The sequence below is a fragment of the Lobosporangium transversale genome (genome assembly GCF_002105155.1).
Source record: "Lobosporangium transversale strain NRRL 3116 chromosome Unknown BCR41scaffold_5, whole genome shotgun sequence".
Classification (NCBI taxonomy): domain Eukaryota; kingdom Fungi; phylum Mortierellomycota; class Mortierellomycetes; order Mortierellales; family Mortierellaceae; genus Lobosporangium; species Lobosporangium transversale.
In genome coordinates this window covers 29,030-50,004 of record NW_019028983.1, presented here as the reverse complement: position 1 = coordinate 50,004, position 20,975 = coordinate 29,030, and the positions used below count along the sequence as shown (strand labels likewise).

Sequence of the window (20,975 nt, the reverse complement as noted above, 5' to 3'; positions counted from 1 at the left end):
GTTGTCATTGATTGTCTCCGATCATTCATTTCTGTCATCCACCCCTTCGTCCTTCGTCTCATTCACTCATTACTTTTTTTTTTATTTTTATTTTTTATACTTTTAAACGAAGGACAGTGCGTAGCTGTATTTTAAAATAAAAGTTGAAAAACAAACCATTTCAAAAGAGGACCAACGCAGTACTTTTCCATCTCTTCCATTTCTTTCCTTCTCTTTCTTGCTCTTCAATTGCGGTTGATCACTTCTCATTCTCTCGCTCCTCCATTAGCCATTATGTCACAGTTCCCTCGTGACAGCGCTTCACTAGATACTCCACCGTCCTTCCACCAACATTATCATGAAGGACAGCATTTTCCTGAAGAATATGCGCATGAGCAATCAGACAACTACTACCACTCGCAACAACAGTACCAACAGGGACCTGCACATGGTGCTAGGTCTCCAACACCAAGCTCTGTCCACAGCCATGTCCTTGACCTAGAAAGGACCAGCATAGCAGAGCATGATCAATATGGACAACGCTATCAAAAACAAGAGTATGACGAGGATCCAGAAATTGGACATATTCAGCATGAAGAGTATCCACGCGAAATTGCCAGCTCTTCAAATGCATACGCCGACAAAGTTGAGGTGCCACACCATCATCAGCCTACAAAGGGACAACTTTTCCGTCTACGAGTGCTGAGCATGGCAAATGTGACAAGGCTTCGTATCTTGTGGTTTCTTTTAGCTCTAGTCAGTATGATGGCCTGGCTTTCACTCATGCCCGCTTATGCTTTTAGGTAAAAAAAAGAAAAAAAAAAAAAAGCGACCTGAATTTTCGGTCTAGAAAAAAGACTATGTTTCAGCCTGGCACGCTTGTTTGCTATACAAGACATGGAACAGTGGTTTTTTTACTTTTTTGTCACAAAGGACAATGCAACTAACCACTTTTTGCCTCTCACACATCAAAATTTGTCTCGCCACCTTTCCGACCTCCCTCGTGGTTTTTCTTGACAGGAACAAGTTCGAATCTCAGCCCTTTGTCAATGCAGCCTACATTATTTGTATGTTTATACATTTACATTTTACACAATCAAATTTATGAAGTAATTGATGATGTTTTCATTGTTACACGACGGAACAGGGGAACAGTTCATTTTCATCATCTGGCCTTCAAAAATGAATATGATTGCTAATTAGCAATTTACCCTTTCCAAATAGTTCTTGTGGCAACCGTGAGCACATCCATCACTGCTATCTGGCAATCGCTCTCACCAATCCTTGTCCGGCGTGGAGGACTGAAATCATCATGGCGCACAATCATCAATCATCCTGCTATGCAAACTACTACTATTTTCATGTCTGCAATCCTCACAATTCTTAACTTTGTCAGCTGGATTGTTCTTGCAGCCAACGAGTATGGTGCTAAATCCAATTGTGGAGAGGGTCCTCTATCAGATCGTCCAGGATATACAGCACAGTGTAAAGGTGTCAAAGCAGCTGTGATATTGAATGTAATTCTTTTCTTGCTGTGGACACCCATCTTATTTGTCATTATCTGCGGAACCATCGAAAAGGGAATGTGGTGGTGGGGTGAGCACGATGGGTGGGCACATAACAAGGAGCGGCGCATGATGACCCGTGAGGAATATGATCTCAAGGTGGGTCCACGGTCACAGACTCCAGGACTTTCTCAAGACAGGAAAAACATGTCCATGGATAATCTCTCGCAGGCACAATATGATGAAGCTCAAGCACCAAGGCTCGCTTTTGTCACACCCATTGCCTCACAGTTCGCTTCATCAAGAACAAGTGAGCTCGTGAATGAAGAAGACCACGAGAGCTATACACGGGCTAGGAACCAACAGCTTCAACAACAACAACAACAACAACAGCTACACTTACAGCAGCAACAGCAGCAGCAACAACAGCAACAGCAACAGCAACAGCAACACTTACAGGAGCCAAAGACACTGCGCCACAAAACCTCGAACCAATCTTTGGCACTTTCTGGATTCTTTGGTGCTGGCTGGGGTAATGGTCCTATGCCTCCTCCTGCACCGACACCTGAGCCAGAGCCAGAGCCAGAGTCAGAATCAATCACTTCTCAGCGAGCAGGGCCTTCAAAGCTTAAGGAAGAGCAGCGGTTCAATCCATCTTTTGAGAACTCACGGGACCAGGAACCAGACAAGACATCCATTAATGGAGACGCGTATGTTTCTCAATGGCATAGTCGTCGTCATGACGATTGGTCGTAGATATAATTAAATGTACAACAAACAATAACCATGCCTTTTTTATATATATATATATATATTTATATAAAAAAAAAAAAAAAAAAAAAAAGGCTAATAAAACTAGTAAAGTACTTGCATATTTCTCCTGGCTTTTCTTTTTTTTTTTTTTTTCAAGAGTTGATAAGCATTGCTTTGCTTGCTTTTTTTTTTTCTTAAAAAGAAATAAAAAAAAAGGGAGAGAAAAAGAAAGACTGGTGGAGAGAGGGGAAAAGTGGAGATTTGTGATTCTCAATTATGAAGACCAGTCAGCCTTTCCATGTCGGGCTTTACATGTTGTAGGTATATTTATATAAATTCCAAACAGTTTTCCCAGTACCTCTTTCATCATTCTGTATCTCCCGAAAGTTACATTAACCCGAGCTGGGAATACAAATTGGGAATGGGTTTTTTTTAATTTTTGTATACGAGTATATTCATATACTCTTGAGAGCCACCAAGGTAAGCGTGCTATTTTAGTATATTTGGACATATATAAATATATATACGTAAATGTTTGCATAATAAATGTTTTTTTTTATATCTTTATATCGTCTTATCGGCTCGAATCCCAGTGCATGGTAAATCAGATCAGTTGGACAAAAAAGAAAGAAGCAGAGCGAAACGTGCTCCTTCAGAACATGGGACTGGGTTTAGACTCAAGTTTAAAATCGGATGATATCAATTAGCCTCGTATGCACAATGTATGGGAGCCGAAAAGGAAAAGGAAAAGGAAAAGAAAAAGAAAAGATGGATCTCATCGTGCCCTAGAAGATTTTTATCATGGCAGGGAAAGAGAAAGACGAAGAGGACAATGAGGCAAAGAGGATGTGTGAATGTCGATGTTGCAATCATAGTCGCACAACGCGGATGAAAAAGACGTTTCAGGGGTCAGTTCCTTAAAATGGGGCTTGAATGTGTTACGCGTTTCATGTAAGCACAATGCAACCTTCTCCAACGGTCTTCACCTAAGCGTGCACAGCTCAAGATGACACAGACAATATTCATGTACTGAATTACTGCAATCTCACAATAGAGCTGGTAGATCTCTTTTCCTTTTCCCTGCCTCCTCTCCCTTTCCCTCCCAATCTCTTTCTCGGCAGTAAAATTGAGTGTAGAACGGATATATCGGCGGCAAGTATATATAAATGTATACTCATGTCTCTATCTATTACCCCTAATATGTACAGTATATACTGTACATGTACATCAAATTGAACGCTCTCTTTTTTTGTGTGTATTGTCTAACTGGGCTCTGATTGAACCAGTCTATCGAAGGCGTTGTCAAGTCGAAGGCAGTGGAGAAACACCACTATTGTATAAATATACGGTAGATAGGGCCGAGAATGGTGAGATTGTCCAACCAAATAACAAATAAACAAAAATAACGCTCTTGTTTTTTTTTTTTTTTTGACCATGCCCCATCAGTGAATCTTAAATACCTCCTCCTTGTCTGTCCTACCTGAGTAAAGTATGTTTAGTGTTTAACGGGTGCTGAGTGAATCAATGCAGGCACAACCAGCACAACCAGCACAACCAGACGCTAAATTTAATTTTTATCTTTTTTTTAACTACAACTGAATGATGTCTGTACTGTATTTTTATAATGCGTTAAAATTACCTTGTTTACTTCTCAATCAGTCTGGCTTCCTTTCTCCCCTTGCAAGGTACCATTCATTGTTCATTGGTTTTTTTTTTTACCGCCCGCGGATTTTATTATGCTCTTGAATCTGTTGGTCCTTCTTTTTTCTTTTTTTCTCTTCTCTTTTTCTCTTTTCTCTTTTCTCTCTCCACCTTGCTTCTTCCTTCTTCCTTCCCCGGCTTTCCCATTGAGAACAGTTAATTGTTCCACAACTGATTAGGAACAGGCGCCCATCTTACCTTATACACGGTCAACACTCTGCTCTTCAGCTTATTATATCCTTTTTCCTTCCCCTCCTTCCTTCCGTCCTTCCTTTGATAATCTGCCCGATTGCTTCCCCACTCCTTGTTCAGCGCCATCATTAATACCGCCCTTTTATACCTTCAAATATTTCACACAACGTCTCCTCTAAGTCCTAAAACTTACACACATCCTTGAACCTCCTTTATTTGTCCGCTTTGCATCACCCAACTTCTTTACAGGTTAGTTTAATGTGCCCCCTTCCACCTTCTACCTTCTTTTACGTTAATATTAATTGAATTCACCAGCACCTTATTTTATATCAGACTCGCTGTCCTTCCTCCTCCTGGAGAAGTTAATAATAATAGTCATACTTCGAAAAGATACAGCCAGATTAATCCTTGCTCTCTACTCTTTACTTTCTACCCCATTGGCCTCCTTCATATCTCCATTCTAATTCCAACAAATAGTTAACCATGTCAACACTTGGTAGTGATAGAAAAAACAACGCAAAGATGATTCGATCAGGATATCGCTCTTCACTCTTCCTTCCATCCCTTGCGCTTGCAATGACATGGATGCAGACGATATCTGCCAATATTGCCTTCAATAAATTAGCTGATAACCTGATTATTAAACCTGGTGAAACGGTTGCTTTGTCATGGACTGCTGCAGCTCCAGATGCTGGAACAGTACTTGACGATAAACCCTTCAATTTAGTCCTGCGTGCACTCACTGGCCAAAGATATTTGCTCCAGTCTAATGTTGCACAGACTGCCCTCAATCTACGAGTTCAGATTCCAGCGAATGCAACTGGAGGAAAGGTATCAACAAATAGGCATACAAGATGTTACACAGCCAATTGTCCTTGCAAGTTTTCGTGCGACTGACGCATGGATTGTGTTTTCTTAAATGTGTCACAGCATAGTTTCTATTGCGACTATCAGTCCAAGATCAAGCCCGTCAGTTCAAGGCAATTTGACATTGATGCTCCCATCATAACTATTACCACAGTTGCGGCTGCGGCTGCTATACCCACAGATGCGGATCCCACCATTGGATCAGGAGAGGCCCAGGCAAGCTCTGGTCTTTCTGGCATGATGTTGATTGGTTTGATCGCAGGTGCCGCGGTACTTTTGCTCGCAGTCTCCATGCTGTTCATTACCCGTCATCGCCGCCGTGTCTCCGCAGCTAAAGTGCATGACGGTCCCTCTATGGACGATAGCAAGGAAGCAGGCCTTACATCCAAGGAAGAGTCCTTGACAAAATCTGCAGGAGCGGGCGGCCCTGCTGATGGAGATATGGTCTCTGTGCCATTGAACGGTGCTCCTTCCCGTCCTGAACATCAAGTCTCGGGACCTATTAACCTTATTCCACAACAGATGAGTTCACCATCTGAGAGTCCATTTGATGGACCCGAGGTAGTGATCCCAGCACAAGGAGCCTTACCCCGTCAACATCAGTACCAGCCTCCTCAAATGACAGGGCCTCCTCCTCAACGAGCAAGCAGTCCACAGAACCGCAAGTCATCGGAGTCGGATGCTGAGTCCATCTATGACCCCAATGGCCCTAAAGAGCTCAAGGCCAGTCCCAGTAATGGCAGTAGCCGGTATCCTCATAACATGGGTCCTCAATCCAAGAACCAGGCCCCATTGACGCCATCTAATGAACATGAAATTCTGGCCATGAATGCAGCTGCAGCTGCAGCTGTTGCAACGTCTCCTGTCCAGGCTCATCGCCAGGTCGGCCCTAATGCTACACCTAGAGTAAAAGATCTTGAGCTGGAGCAGCTTGGCATCCAGCAGCATCACTACGAACAACAGCAAAAGATGTTGCAACGTCAACAACAAGAGCAGCAGCAGCAACAAGTGCAACAACAGGCCCCCTCAAGCCCTGAACCCTCGTCTGCGGCTCAGAAACCTCTTGACTCTACTCAGTTGGATGATAAAGCTGAGCTCGAGGAAGTAGAAGATAATGCTCCAGTCTACAACGGATATCGTGATACTATCTTTGGCGCATATGCTCAGCCTCAAGACGGTGATGAAGATGATGAGGAGGGTGCATCCCGTATTCCTGCTGTTCCAATGCTCTCAGCAGTGATTGCATCTCCCTTGAATTCGGATCTAATCCCGCACCAGCCTTCGAGCACATTTACCCCTGCATCGACTGAGATTGTGCGCAAGAAGTCTGTCAAGTTTACAGGAGTGCCTAGGTCCGGACCCATTGTCTTGCCGAACCAGGAGGCTGCCAAAGAACATCAGGCTCAGCGTCAGCTGCAGAAGCAGCAAAGTCAAGAGCAACTAGGGTCTCAGTCCCAAGCAAAGAAGGCCAAGACTCCCAAACAGAAACGTCCAGTGTCTGCAGCTGCCTACACAGAGAACGATGATGATGATTTCCCAGATGATGACTCCGACTCTGACTTTGATAACAATGATGAGGACGATATCAAGAACCGCCTCATGGAGACTGAGGTAACCAGTCCCGTATCTAGCAATGCGCCAGCATCTCGCCCATATGTCAACACGACTGCAACTACACCAGCAGCCAATGTCCTCTCCCCTGTCCGATCCTCAGATGAGCAAGAGTCATCTTTTAGCTCATTAACCAATGTGCAGAAGAATTTGTTTGACCCAAGTACTGGTCTGGATTCACCTACGCTTGCGGAGGATTCGATGTTTGGTGATGGTTTCTATGAGGATGTTTTAGCTGCAGTTGAAGGCACCGTTCCTCCATTGAACTCGCTTCCCTCGCCTACAAACTCATCCACATCTCCTAAATCACCTAAACCTTTGACGCCCAAGAAAGGACCTTCGTCGCCACTGTCATCTTCCTCCATCACTATTCCCGCTGCCGCTACCGCTAGCACATACATCAAGCCAGCCTTGCCACCGGTGCCTCAATCTCCTCCACCTGCACCCACACCTGCATCAGCACCAGCGCAAACTGTCCAACAACAATACATCCCCGCTCCAGAGCCACAGCAGTTGCAACAACCATCTTACTCTCAGTACTCAAGCTACCAGCAACAGCCTTTGAATGAACAAACTTTCGGAGCGCCGTCGCCCAGGATTTCCCCCGCTACGTTAGCCAATGTCACGGCAGCTTCTAATAGCATGGCCCCATACTCGGCTTCCACACAACAAAGTCCAGCTTTGTCTCCACAGTCCAAGGACCGCACGCCAGGAGGAGCACCTATTCAGCAAAGTGAGGATATTACCTCCTTCTATGGAGGCGCCATTCTGTAAAAAAAAATAAAAATAAAAAAAAAAAAAAATAGGCATGGTTATATAAATCAACCTTCATAATAATAATAATAAATATAAAATAAAATAAAAAATACATTATTGATTGCTATAACTTTTTTTTTGATGCCAATATAATGAATTTATCGCAGTAAGCTCATGTGATGCCTCATTACCTGATTTAGGACATGGCTTGGACTGAGAAAACGCCATTGAGTTTCTCTCGTGTAATGTCTTTAAAGGTCGCTACTATCACATTATAAAAGAGAGAACGCTCGGCTTTACAGCGGGATAGGACAAGGAAGGAGAATGTATATCATCTGTGATGATGATTATCACAGAGTTATTGAGGAGAATGGAGAGCATAGCGCGGCTTATAAATAACAATATATATAATATGGTGTGCAAGATCAGCTACCACAATCCCATTTCGCAAATAATGAACGCGTCTTGCAACAGTCTCAGAAAGTGAAGGCAATATAGAGTTGGTCTACAGTAAGATTGGATTATTGCACAGCATTTCCACACGTGGAGGGGAATTTGCAGCTAGAAAGCGCGGTGCACAAACTGATTTTCAATCAGGAGGAGAATTGAACTCTTGTGTATCATCTTTACGCAGGAGCATGCACCGTATTCGCGAGTGAAGGATCCGGCGCTTATTGAATTCTACTAATAATATGATAGGAAGAGCCGAAATCGGAGGGTCGAAATACAACCTCGCAATAAAGAAGAAAAAATATACATTGGATAGAAGACAGAACAACCTGCAAGGACATGGTGTTTTTTTTTTTCACTTTTCCTAATAAAATGGTTTCTATACGATACAGTGATACATGTCCGTATAAAGTAGAGCATGACCATAAGCTTGTTCTCAGTTAAGGCCGTCACAGTGGAGCCGACCAATATATATCAAAGGTGAGCTTTTCAGCGTTCTTTATTTTTTTGATAATGTAATGATGATGGAAAGGGAAGAAGGTGATCGATAATTCAAAGTAAAGATTGATAAAGAACTATAAAAGTACTTCTACTATCCTATTTATTGGTATACAAAAAAGTCTGAACGAGAATATGGTTCGTTTTGTAGGTTGGTGGCGAGCTCACCACGTGACCATAATATATCCGACATCGCGTAAACAAACTTTTTTGTGCATGTACAACAAGACTATGATGCCCCAATAAGGCGTGAACAGCATCTTCGTCTTCGGAACTATAGTCCTCTGAGTCTCTTATCCATGTAGTGAGCGATTGTTCCGCTGTCTTCTTGACCGTTGCCTGTGACTGCGAGGGTCGTAAGTTCTGTGAATGCAAGGCCAGCTTCTGGATTGGCTTGATAGGTGTTGAACTGGACCACTGCAAACCCGATGAGTTTCTTGACCGTTTCTTTGATGCTTGCGAGTAATTCGGCTGCCGTCTTTTCATTGGTGCATTCCCAGGTCTTGTAGTTGATGTGAATTGCATCAAGGGAGATTTTCTTGTCTCCTGTGGCTTTCCAATATTATTGAAGTAGTACTTTTCTTCTCAAAAAGCTAATTTTAGCGAATTAGCGTGTTGAGTAAAACGAGAGAGTCCTTGATGAATATTCATGGTGATTCAGTAGTAAGAGAAGGATATATGCGACCCACTCCCTATTGATCGAAAATAACCAGCTGTTAACTTACGTATCGTTAAGTTTCGTCATCAATTAATCCTTGTTGATGTTGTTGTCGAATCTGCTGAAACTTGTCGATGTGTGTCGAAACACGTTTGGATAGATCGTACACGTCGTCTCCTTCAGCGTTTGTGATGATACCACCAACCAAGTGGGTTGAGGATGCCAAGGGGGGCAAAATCGTACCTGATAACGATCCATTGAAGCTATCACCAGTCCAAGGCGCAAAGAAACGTATGCTTTCGTAAGACGAAGTTAAGCTAAGTGGATTTTCTCGAAATAGTGTATGGAGAAGAAAGAGCTCATGAATTGGACTGGTAAGAGGAAGTAGAGAGCGGGGCATTATAGGTCGGTTCCCTCGATAATAAAGATTTTGGTGGCAATGTGGGGAATTTGTTAGAACAAGGATATTTGACTTGAATAAACATTCCGTGGTGATGCCTTTAGAAGACATAGTAGATATTTGTTTTTGCAGCGTTTTCATATAGGCCAGGGAAAGCTATCCGCTTTTGCCATTCCTGACGCGACATGGGGAAGACAGGCTACTGACTTGACCAACTCATCAAATATCCTCTGCTTAAAGACAGTCCTCATTCTGGATGTGCAAGAACAGGAACAAATGCTCCGATGACGATCCTAGAGCGCCAGAGTAGGAAAAATATAGACAGGCTTGGCTTAGGAAATGGTATATTGGTCGATCTCTTCCCACTCGGTGAATCAGAAGTCCGAAAGGGCTTGCTAAGTTTATTAGAGCTAAAGTATCTCACTAATGATAGGATGCTTTCTGCAAACATACAAAAAAGAGCGGTATTTAAACCTGTAAATGAATGGGCCAAGGAGCCTAAAAAGAATGGTTGGGAAGTATGGAAATACCTGGAAAGTATGAAAAAGGTTGGATGGATTAAATACAAAAATGAATATAGGAAGGTGCCGCTCGAAGGAATGGAGGCGTAGTTTATCTGATTAAACCACATTTGATATCGGCGACTGTAACGGAATCACACCATTTAGTCCCCAGCTATTACTCAATTCATTTAATATAAATAAAGCCGAATGTACGTCGGTCTTGATCATGTCTATGCTAGTTGTTGACGCATGTTGTGTTTCTCTTTGAAGGGTCCAATAATAAAAAACCATAGACTGGGTCGAGTATTTATGAACTTGTCCACAACTCCTAGCGTATGAATCAAGAAATACTGCGACTGGCACTCCTCGTTGAAAAAGCTGTCTTTTCTTTTTACATCTGTACCGATTATACCAACCAAAAATTAAAACATTTTACCGAGTGACGAATGGAATTCCAGTAAATATGTTCAATCTAATATATTTCTTTGAACACTTTTACAAATTAATGTACTGTACATTTTATGGTTATTGTTGTTAATAATAATATATAATATTCTATGTGGGACAATGTTGAACTTCAACTCTAAACGGACACCATCCTGCAGAGGCTCGTTGGCAATTTAGGCTTTCTTGCTCCAGCATCTCTCGCACTAATGTCCAGATATCCTTTGATTCATTATTTTGGCTCTTTCTAAAAGCGATAAAAGGGAGGCTTCTTTCTTGATCAAGCCGACGGAACCGATCCATATCCATTCCCAGTTGAATCTCTTGCAGTTGACCCATCTGTTGTACAGCATGAAGAATTCCTGTTGGTGAGAGAAACTTGTTACTCAAAGCTGATTCATTATTGTCGGAGCAAGGGAGCGAAGGTGAGGGCACTGGTTTTGATGATGAAGGTGATGGCGATGGTAACAGTGACGGTAATAATGATATAGCTTTCGACGCAGATGAGCCATGGTGGTGGGTAACAGTGGCAGGAGATTGAGCATTGATGGAATAAAACGATGAAGCATGGATCAGTCTCAAGCTTCTCATTTTCAAAAGCCGATTAGCAATCCTATTCAGATGCGAGTCTGTAATCCACCATGGCCCTACTAACTCAAGCTCATTTAATTCGGTAGAGACATTTTCCACTAAGGCATTGATCGTAGACGAGGCTGGTTCAATTTTGCTGGGCTTAGTGTTGAGTTTGAGGGTTTGAAGGGTTGGACAGCGTTTCAACGATTCGAGCACGAAATGCAATGCGGCTATCTCGCCACGGAGCTCTAGCGATCGTAGGCAGATCATAGTCTCCTCGAACTGTAAACTTAGACGAGATCGAGTTCGAATGCTTGTAGAAGTGTATCCTGTCCCAATTGTGGAGTTATTATTGTCACTGTCACTATCACTATCGTCATCGCTGTCAGAATGGCCATTGTTGCCTGTTGCTGTCGCTGGGATGACTGGAAGCGGTGGTGGTAGTAAAGGCAAAGGTGGAGGAGGAGGAAAAGGATTGCCTTCGTCATCATCGCCCCCATCAGCCATCTGGGGTATGACAGGACCCACTGCAATGTCTTCGAATTGAAGCCCTGTACTCTCTTTCCATGAATTAACCTGAAGTGTGATTAAGCTACGGCAGTATCTTCTGGCTGCGTCACAGGATGCATGCACGACCACACGAGTCTCTCCCGAGAGACTAAGTACCTCCAGTCCCTGATCCTCATTTCTCTCTGGGTCTTCGTCTTCATTCTCGTCCTCCTCACTCCCATCCATATTGTCCCTTGTCTCTTTATCTTCAGTATTGTCCGCCTCTCGTCCATGGTTTGATATCCGTCTATGGCGCTGTTGCTGCTGTTGGTATTGTCGCAGACGTTCTAACCGCGCGGCCTTTTTAAGTCTCTTCATTTTTTGGATATAATTCCGCTCTTCTGTCAACTGAGGCCCAAAACATCCCTCATGAGTCCTTGCAATACAAATCTGTAATTCCTTCAACTGTCGTGCATGAGCTAAAAATGTCAACAGAGGACTCACTATTGGCAATGGACGATCCAACCTCATTTTAAGGACCTGTAATGATTCCGTAGGGATAGACATCATATCCAAGGCCGCGCCCCTCCAGCCTGTTACGTCTAGAGCCCGAAGGCATCGCAATGCCTGTGGGATCCTATACAGTTCCAGCGTCTGAATGATCCCACTGTCATCAGTCCCACCAAGTTTGATCTCTGTGAGGGTGACAGCAAATTTTTCCTTCCTCTTCTTCTTCTTTTGCTCCGACAAGTCTATTTGGCTTTCAGCATAGGCCCCACAGCCATTGCCATTCTCAGCTCGACCTCCGCCTCCACTGCCACCACCGTCATCATCGAGATCATAGTTACCCGGCTGTGATTGCTGCCTGCAATCTCCCTCTTTCCTCGTCTGCGGCATGTGCCCACTCCTATTCTCGCCCCTGCTCCTATTTCTATTGATATTTCTGCCTCCGTTCTCCTGAATACGGGCTCGATCATGCTGCTTCAAGAACAAGGTCGCCTGTTGAATGTTCACCAGGTTCCAGTTCTTGATATCTACAAATTCGATTTTTTTTAACCTCGAAAGCCTAGTCACAGCGCCTGATTCTAGATATGTCTCTATTCTTGACAAGGGGATGGTCAAAGAAACAATCGTCTCTGGGTGATGTAAAAGAAAGGCTCGTTCGATCGTGTGTCGTAATCGAATCATATCTTCAGATCGACGCCATTCATCCATCATCCGGCATATCAAACCTGGGAACAGATCTGGGAACGCGTCAGAGAGTTGGGGATGGTCATGATGAATGTAGAATCGGAGATAATCTATAGTCAAATCCTTGTATCCATCGTCACTATTGTCATTATCATCCAATCGTCTGGTAGTGGCTGTTCTTTCGTCATGGCTGACGTTATTGTTGCTATTGGTGGTGTAAATAATGCTATCATTCGGTGATGGATCAGCTAAGGTACACCTCTCGTTATCCAGACCTGGAAGGTATTGCTGTTGTTGTTGCTGTTGTTGATAATGTTGCTGCTGCTGATAATCATCACGATGATGTCGAGCAGGGTTGCGCAGCACTGGGAAGGATGTGTCCATTGGTGGTAGTTCACTTGAGACCCAAGGATGGTGCATAACGCAGGAAAGCAATAGCCAAACGAGTTTCACCTGACGTCGATATTTATCCCAGGGCAATTTATCTCCATCAAAAGCTTTTAACAACCGGAAGGGAGATCGATAGAGCAACCGAACAGCCAGCTGGAAGAAAATGCTATTGACTAAAAGGAGCGAATGCAACATAGTTAGATCATCCTCAAAGTGAGCCATGATCAACTGAAGACATTCAGCTGGCAATTTGGGCGTTGGCTGCCGTGTGGGCAAAGGCAGCGGTGGCAGCGGTGGCGGCAGCAGCACTCCTGAGGAGGACGTTGACGAGATTGAGGTCGTAGGTGACGCTGACGCTGGCGTCAAAGCTGAGCTTGAAGCTGGTGTTGACATCGAAATGGACGCCGATGTGTCACTCCGTATCGGATCGAATTGTGAAGGTGTAGTAGGTTGATTTTCCATGATATGTATGTTTGTCGTTCAAGATTAACATAGAAATAGAAATAGAAAAAGGATAAATTAAGGCTCTAATTATTTCTTTCTAAAAGGTGGTTTACAGGTGATAGGGAAGCGTGAAGAGATGAAAAGACTGAATGGAGAAGAAAAAAAAAAAAAAAAAAAAAAAAGTAAATGTAGCGAATGAGAGACGGAACAGAATGAAGTCAGAGAAGTCAGAACAAAGAGTGAAGAGGCGAGGAAGGAACAATGATCACCTTTTACGCGATTATCCAGCCTTTTTCTTTTTTTTATTAAAGGTCACGTTCCAAAGAGTGCTCATCTAATCTCGTTCTGACTGCATTACAAAAAAAAGCTTTTTTATTTTATTTTACATCAATGTTATTACAATGATCACCAAAGATCCTATTCAAGAAAAATAAAATAAAATAAAAAAAGCTCTCACGACAATGCTCCGGAAGCTGTTGACACTGTTGATGATGATGCTGACAATGGCCCTCCTATAGCTGTCTTGGGTACAGCACTCTTACTCTTCCGAAAGAAACTGAACCGACCCACTCTCTTCTTATTCTCATTATACTGCCCTTCTGCTTGTTCCTCAAAGAAACTTGGTTCAAACAGCGCAAGATGACCCTTGATCCGCTGTACATATCCTTCCACTGCAATTCCATTGCCAAAGCTCTCGAGAAAAGGTGTGTGTCGATATGGTGTTGTATTGGCATCTAGTGTCATCAATGCCTCCCAAAACTCCTGTGCTCCGCCAGCAGGGTATGGAAATCGAACATAGTCCATTGCAAAGACTGTTAGTGGTGGTGCCTCCAGCTTAAAGCTTTCTTGAATCTCTCGTGCCCATGCCATCAAAGGTAACCGTGACTCTGTGGTGTTGGAGACCAGCTCTGGTGTAGCGTGTGTAAAAACAAGAATCACTTTAGGCCAAAATGCAGGTGTGAGTAGGCTCTGATACGTTTGTAATGTCTGATGGAACGTGTTGTCATATCTAGAAAAGATCAGTCCATCCAACACATGGACCCGAAAAAGAACGATTAATTCGCTATTTCACATCAATTCGCAATTTGTTCAAATAGTCGTCTGCACCTGCTTACCGATAGTGAGTGCACTTGACGACGAAGAGGAATGCATCCACGCCCGCTGCAACTCTTGTCAGCAATGCACCAATCTCATTGATACGTTCTGGGTCGTGTAGTTGTCCATTAAATGACGGTGTGTCGATACAATGCATCACAGGGTTGGAGGAGATATTCAAGAAATGGTTGGTGGCCTGATCGACCCTCTGTGTTACTTCCTGCGAAAAAAAAAAAAAAAAAAAAAAAAAAAAGTCATAAAACATCAAATTAGTTTGAATAGCAGAGAAAGTCGAAAGAAACAATGCAAAACAAAACAGTATAGATGTGATGTTAAGAAGATCGATGGTCGATAAAAACAATGTGTTGATTTGTTGTTCGCTCCCCTCCTTCGTTATCTTACTTTGACAGATGCCTTGGCCAGGAACATTTCTCGACCCAAGATTGAGTTTAAAAGTGTACTTTTGCCTGTATTCATTGCCATTAAAGTCGAGTCGTTAGTTTTTTTGTATTCATAATGAATCTTGTGATTCCTTTTTTTTTTTTTTTTTTTTTTAATGCACCGCAGCTTGCAGGTTTAGGTCCAGGTCATCAGCAGAGCAAAAAAAAAAAAAAAAAAAAAAAAAAGGAGAAATAATACCTTCACCACTCTTGCCAATGGCTACAACTGTAAATTCGCGCGTGGGTGAATTAGCAGCAACCTGTTGTTGTTGTAGTCGTTCCTGTTGCTGCTGCTGTTGACGTTGTAGGTGCATCATATATTGCTGATGTTGAAGTTGTTGTTGATAGTCGTCAGTGTCCATGGTGTAGTGATGTTATAGTAGAAGACAAAAAAAAAAGTTGTGGCGGTGGTTTAGGATAGTTATAAAGAAAAAAATAAAAAATAAAAAGTGAATGGAGGAAATGAATGAACAAAAAAAAAAGAAAAAGGGATATGAAATGATTGAATGAAGAAGGAATGAAGAATGAGAGAAAGGAGAATGAGAAAGGAGAATGAGAAAGAGAAAAAGGTGAAAAGAAAGACTTGAAGGAAAGAGAACTTTTCTGCACACATACACACAGGCCGCTGTGTCAATTCAATTTATGGTGCCATCAATGAGCTGTGAACACTAATCGATCCTTGGAGTACATTGAAAATTAAGCACTTTTTTCACATTTGTCTGTGACGCAGATGACAAGCCCAAACCTTACTGAAACTGTGCGGATATTTGAGCTTGGATGCGTTTTGTGTTGTGTTGTCGGAAATGAATGTGTGAATATGAATCCATTTGATCTTGTCTTATCTCTTTCCATCGTCCCTGACTTTTTCTTTTTTTTTTTTTTTTTACTCATATCTTGCTTCAACAGCAGTCTACTTTCCTACTACTCTCGACTTTCTCTCGGAGCAAGATATCATCTGTAAAAAAAAAAAAAAAAATTGGGAAACAATATAGCAGACCTCATAAGGGGTTCCTTATTACGACATTCAACCATTGGCGTCAAAGCGCATAATGACATGTAAAAAAAAAAAAAAAAAGCAATATTGGGGATGGCGCTGCAAGACGGAATTTGGGCTGAATAATGAGGGCTGGGCAAAGAAGACATTTTCGTCCCACTCCAGATTAATACATTGTTAAAATAACAAAAGAGTACTTTATCATTTTCTTTTTCTTCCTCTTCTTTGGTTGCCCCAATAATCAGATACAAGAAGCAAAAGAAGGGATTTTCCATCAAACAGCCGTAGCCATCTTGTTAACAATAACAACATCATCTTCATCTGCAGCAGTAAGGATCAATAATGACCACCTTTCCATTACACATTCTTCAAGATCGACGACGGATTCGTTCCTTGCACCAATCATAAATGAAATGTTTTCCCTTTGTGGCTTCAGGATTGTGGTCGAAAAGAAGGAAGGAAACATTAGTGTGAGAAAGACGCGTAAAAAACAACGCGCTGAATGTGTGTAAGAATACAAAATAAATATTTGCTGCGGCTTTTTTATGCACGTAATGTATCCTTTTCCAGTCACTCTCTCTAGCCCGGTAAGTAAATACGTAGTTTCATTCACGTAGAATTCGGCTGATCTCTTACAAGTTGCGAATATCTTCTCTCTTTCTGCAGATTCCTCATTGGGAAAGGGGATCGGATCCAAACACGCGGCATGAGATAAAAAAAAAAAAAAGTGGTGCTACAGACCAGCCACAGCGCATTATTATCAATAATATTTCCGTAGTCCGTACTCCATCCATGATTGGGTCATGCATAGGAAAAATCTCTTTTGTCGTAAAAAAGAGCGAGCGAATGTGAAGGATATCAAATGGTTTTTTTTTTTTTTTTTTTTTTTTTTTCTTGAGGCAGCACCATTAAGACAATGCAAAAGGATGAACGATCCTCTTATTTCAAATACTTGAAGGGGAGAGGGGAGGGAAAAAAGAAGATGGGATTCTTGCGTTTTTGTGAATACATAAACCAACATTAAAACTCATCTTCTAATTGAAGCCATATATCAAACTCAGTATTGGCAATCAAACCACTCAATGGATGTGATGACACATGTACAACCATGACATGTCGCGCTATTGAACAATCTTCTTTTTTTTTTCGTTGTATAAATACCTAGCCCTTCTACAAAAGTCCTTTTTCTTTTTTTTTCTTTTTTTTTCTTTTTTCTCTTTCCTCTCCTTCCTTTTTTTTTTCTTTTGCTCTCACGATCTTTTGCTGTTTACTCTTCCTTCTTTCTTTCCACCTCCCTTTTCCCCTAATCAGACACACTCATACCTATTTTATAAAGATGGCGCCCACTGGAACTCGTCTGGCCGGCAAAGTCGCCGTCATCACTGGTGCTGGAAGGTAAACTCTTTTCCTTGGTGGGACTTTTTTTTTTTTTTTTTTTTTTTTTTTCTTCATTTCATAATTGCACTTGCCTTGGAGACTTTTTAACGTAATTCATTCCATAAATTTTAAATAATTTTAAAAAGTGGAATCGGTCTCGAATCCTCGGTCCTGTTTGCATCCGAAGGTGCTCAGGTTGTATGTGCCGATATCAACGAAAAGGGCGCGGCTGCGACTGTTGAGAAGATTAATTCACTCTTTGGTGAAGGTCGTGCCATTGCTGTCCGTGTCGACGTCAGTAAAGAGGAAGATGTCAAGAAGATGATCCAGTTGGCTGTCGCCCAATTTGGTAAGCTATCCATATCTACTATGCCACCTTTCTTGATGTCAACTCTGAATAGCAAGCCTGGATGATAGAGGGGGGAAAAGCGATAGAAGCATGGATTGGAAGTGAGGATGAGGATTTTTCAAAATGCTCTTCCATGTGGTGAAGCAAGTTTTTTTCTTTTTTTTTTTTTTTTTTGATCAACTGACTGACTGTTTTAATTTACTCCCACGGGTTCTTTGCGGATCTCCTTGGTCATCCCCTCTTTTTTGTTTGATTTCTCTCTTAGGCAAGCTCAATGTTCTCTTCAACAATGCTGGTATCATGCACCCTGCCGACGACAATGCTATCACGACTTCTGAAGATATCTGGTATGTGGTTTAATCCCTTTAGTTTTTTTTTTTTTTTTTTTTTTTTCTTTTGGATTATAAAACAATATCAATGACTGATTACATAAACTTTATTTTTCATTCTTTTAGGGATTTGACCATGAATATCAATGTCAAGGGTGTTTGGTGGGGTTGCAAGTACGCGATTGCGGAGATGCGAAAGACGGGTGGAGGATCGATCATTAACACAGCCTCATTCGTAGCTCTCCGTGGCGCAGCAACACCTCAACTGGCTTACACAGCTTCTAAGGGTGCCGTTCTGGCTATGACTCGTGAATTGGCTGTAGTACATGCGAAAGAAAACATTCGCTTCAATGCTTTGTGCCCAGGTCCGTTGCGTACACCTTTGCTGATGGAATTCTTGAATACCGAGGAAAAGAAGAACAGGAGATTGATTCATGTTCCTATGGGACGATTTGGAGAGGCGATTGAACAGGCAAAGGCTGCCTTGTTCTTGGCTTCAGATGATTCTTCATACATGACTGGAACGGACTTTGTGGTCGATGGAGGACTCTGCTCTGCTTATGTCACCCCAGAGGGTGAGACCATTTCCAACTCTCCTCATACCTCTTATCAGTAAAAAAAAGACCACTTTTAATAAAAATCATTATGAAAAAATGCCTTGTACATCATTATTGAGAATGTAGGCTTTTTTTTATTGTCTGTTGTTTGATACTAGGGACATGCAAGGTTATGTCAGGTCCTCAAAGGGAAGAAAAAGGATTTTCTTTGACATGTGCACAATCAACGAGTTGGCTATTGGATTGCCCTGGAGACCCTGGATGAGGCGAAAGGTTGAAAAAAAAAAAAAAAAAAAAAAAACAATCCAATAAAGCGAGGAGTGCGACGTGTTTGCTTGCTTTGAATATGTACAATGGACAATTCCATACATGTGCATTAGGGAATATGGGTTCTTCCCTCTTTTTGATCTATGCTCTCTCCCGTCCCTTTTTTTGAGGATCCTAACGATTATTGATCACGAGCCCAAGAAACTACAAAGCAAGTGAAGCAAAAGCAATTACAGCCATAGAAATTAGAAACAACGCAACAGCCCATACTTTTTTTTTTTTTTTTTTTTTTTTTTTTTTAATTGCGAACGAGCGGACTCCCTTACCTGTTCATAAGTCATGGTGACAACGCCCGTGCCGGTCACATCGATTCTACGGAACGCATCCGTTAATGTTTGGATGGTGACACACGACTGCACAAAGTTGTCAAAGCTGATGTCTCCACGACCACGAACATCGTATTTGGTCATGATTAGCTGAATCATGGCCTCACTCAGATTATATCCAAATCCTCGTAAAGCCTTCCGTAGTTCCATGGCATCAATTGTCCCTGACCCATCCAGATCATACGTTTGGAAACATGTCTTCCATTTCTCAATATAATTCCAGAGCCCAATAAACTCGTTGAATTCGATCGATCCATTGCCATCGCGATCAAACATATTCATCATCATCCGAACCGTCTCGACTAAGTTTTTTTTTTTTTTTTTTTTTTTTATAAAAAAAAAAGAAAGAAAAAGGGTTATATAAGATGCATGCATATCAAAACATTACCACTTTTTTTTTGTTTTACTTTCGATATCGGGATTTTATTTTATTTTTTTTTCGCTTTGAGGCATTCCCCACGTGTATTACTATCATTTCAGTAAATTACATCAATGCGCCCTTCACATTCTCCAATATCCTTGGTACACCCTATTCAGCCCACTTTTTTTTTTTTTTTTTTTTTTTTTTCTTTCTTCATCGCCAGTGCCAAGAGATTGTATAACTCTATCCTTTCCGAGTCAAGTGAGAAAGTTCTATTTCCTGTTTTTCCGTTTTTCCGTTTTTTTACAATATCCAAATAATAATAATTACAAAAAGAACTTACCATTGAAAGGGGTCCAGCCATCACCATTCATTAACGCCCGCTGTAGCTCTTCACAGGACAAGCTTCCGTTATGATCCGTGTCGACCGCATCAAACCAATCCTTGAGTGAGTTGAGTGCGGGTAATGCACCAGTGGAAGCGGACCTTGCATGACCTGGCTGCTGGTGCTGTTGCTGGTGTTGGTACTGTTGATGCTGTTGTCGAAGCACCTGCTGATGCTGTTGATACTGTTGTCGTTGGAATTGCATCTCACTTGGAGAGCCAGGTCGATAGGTATTATAGTGATTGTAATGTTGATAAGGAGCTGATGCAGTGGATACTGGTGTTGCTATTGAGTCATGAGAATGGTATGACTGTTGTGGCTGGCTGTTATCCTGGATCGGTTGTCGTTGTTGCTGCTGTTGCTGCTGTTGCTGTTGTTGTTGTTGTTGTTGCTGCTGTTGCTGTTGCTGTTGCTGTTGCTGTTGCTGAAATTGACGCGATTGAACTAACGAATTGGAGGAGGATTGAGAGGTGAAGGGTATACTATTATGAGCATGTGTGGGTCCATGATAAGGTGCGTAAGAGTATTCGGGTGGCGGTTGTTGGTGTTGATGTTGGTGTTGGTGTTGGTAATAAGGCGGATGCGCGAGTGATGATCGACGATATTGGTTGTGATCGAAATGATTGTAGTGATTTTGTTGTTGCTGCATAGCTCTGACAGGAGGGATATCTCAAAAACAAGAGAGTTGATCAATGACAAAGGATGGATGAGGAAGGTCGTATTCAGAGAAACAAAAAGAAAGAAAAAAAAAAAAGAAATTAGAAGAGGGACTTCTTTTTATATCCCATCCATGCACACAAATGTATAATTTTGTCCCATTGACCCCATTGACCCATTGGCCACTTTAACCCTGCTAAAATATACATCCAGAATTTTTTTTTTTTTTTTTTTTTTAGTAAAACGCATCCTGACATCAACACTTTCTCTTTCTAAAGGACTAAAAGAGCAGATTCCTTCCCACTTACTTTGAAGGTTTGAGTAATAACATAATAACAGTGATTACAACAAAGGTAGTAACAACAGTGCCTTGT

At 42.0% G+C, this 20,975-nt stretch overlaps 6 protein-coding genes across 6 annotated transcripts; 3 read left to right on the top strand and 3 right to left on the bottom strand.

Annotated features, from left to right (window-relative positions):
- The first annotated feature begins 39 nt into the window (after window positions 1–39).
- BCR41DRAFT_346989 (hypothetical protein) lies at window positions 40–2,275 on the top strand. Its single transcript, XM_022023000.1, has 3 exons — window positions 40–782; window positions 1,000–1,046; window positions 1,204–2,275. The coding sequence occupies exons 1-3, from the start codon at window positions 274–276 to the stop codon at window positions 2,238–2,240; spliced, it is 1,593 nt and encodes a 530-aa protein (XP_021884608.1). The 5' UTR covers window positions 40–273; the 3' UTR covers window positions 2,241–2,275.
- A 2,115-nt stretch (window positions 2,276–4,390) lies between these two features.
- Window positions 4,391–7,382, top strand: BCR41DRAFT_383938 (hypothetical protein; the record flags this gene model as incomplete). Its single annotated transcript, XM_022027517.1, has 2 exons — window positions 4,391–4,961; window positions 5,061–7,382. Exons 1-2 carry the CDS (start codon window positions 4,614–4,616, stop codon window positions 7,380–7,382), a joined length of 2,670 nt encoding a protein of 889 aa, XP_021884607.1. The 5' UTR covers window positions 4,391–4,613.
- Window positions 7,383–10,385: 3,003 nt separating this feature from the next.
- BCR41DRAFT_346987 (hypothetical protein) lies at window positions 10,386–13,570 on the bottom strand. The gene has a single exon (XM_022022999.1). The coding sequence runs from the start codon at window positions 13,420–13,422 to the stop codon at window positions 10,429–10,431; it is 2,994 nt and encodes a 997-aa protein (XP_021884606.1). The 5' UTR covers window positions 13,423–13,570; the 3' UTR covers window positions 10,386–10,428.
- Window positions 13,571–13,755: 185 nt separating this feature from the next.
- On the bottom strand, window positions 13,756–15,418 carry BCR41DRAFT_383937 (AIG1 family-domain-containing protein). The gene is made up of 4 exons (XM_022027516.1): window positions 15,139–15,418; window positions 14,902–14,966; window positions 14,520–14,719; window positions 13,756–14,413 (listed from the first exon to the last, which is right to left on the bottom strand). Exons 1-4 carry the CDS (start codon window positions 15,299–15,301, stop codon window positions 13,858–13,860), a joined length of 984 nt encoding a protein of 327 aa, XP_021884605.1. The 5' UTR covers window positions 15,302–15,418; the 3' UTR covers window positions 13,756–13,857.
- A 1,741-nt stretch (window positions 15,419–17,159) lies between these two features.
- BCR41DRAFT_318238 (short-chain dehydrogenase) lies at window positions 17,160–18,646 on the top strand. The gene is made up of 4 exons (XM_022021309.1): window positions 17,160–17,328; window positions 17,457–17,659; window positions 17,925–18,006; window positions 18,115–18,646. Exons 1-4 carry the CDS (start codon window positions 17,270–17,272, stop codon window positions 18,602–18,604), a joined length of 834 nt encoding a protein of 277 aa, XP_021884604.1. The 5' UTR covers window positions 17,160–17,269; the 3' UTR covers window positions 18,605–18,646.
- A 202-nt stretch (window positions 18,647–18,848) lies between these two features.
- BCR41DRAFT_332217 (hypothetical protein) lies at window positions 18,849–20,666 on the bottom strand. The gene is made up of 3 exons (XM_022021844.1): window positions 19,903–20,666; window positions 19,139–19,500; window positions 18,849–19,016 (listed from the first exon to the last, which is right to left on the bottom strand). Exons 1-3 carry the CDS (start codon window positions 20,591–20,593, stop codon window positions 18,987–18,989), a joined length of 1,083 nt encoding a protein of 360 aa, XP_021884603.1. The 5' UTR covers window positions 20,594–20,666; the 3' UTR covers window positions 18,849–18,986.
- Window positions 20,667–20,975: the final 309 nt, after the last annotated feature.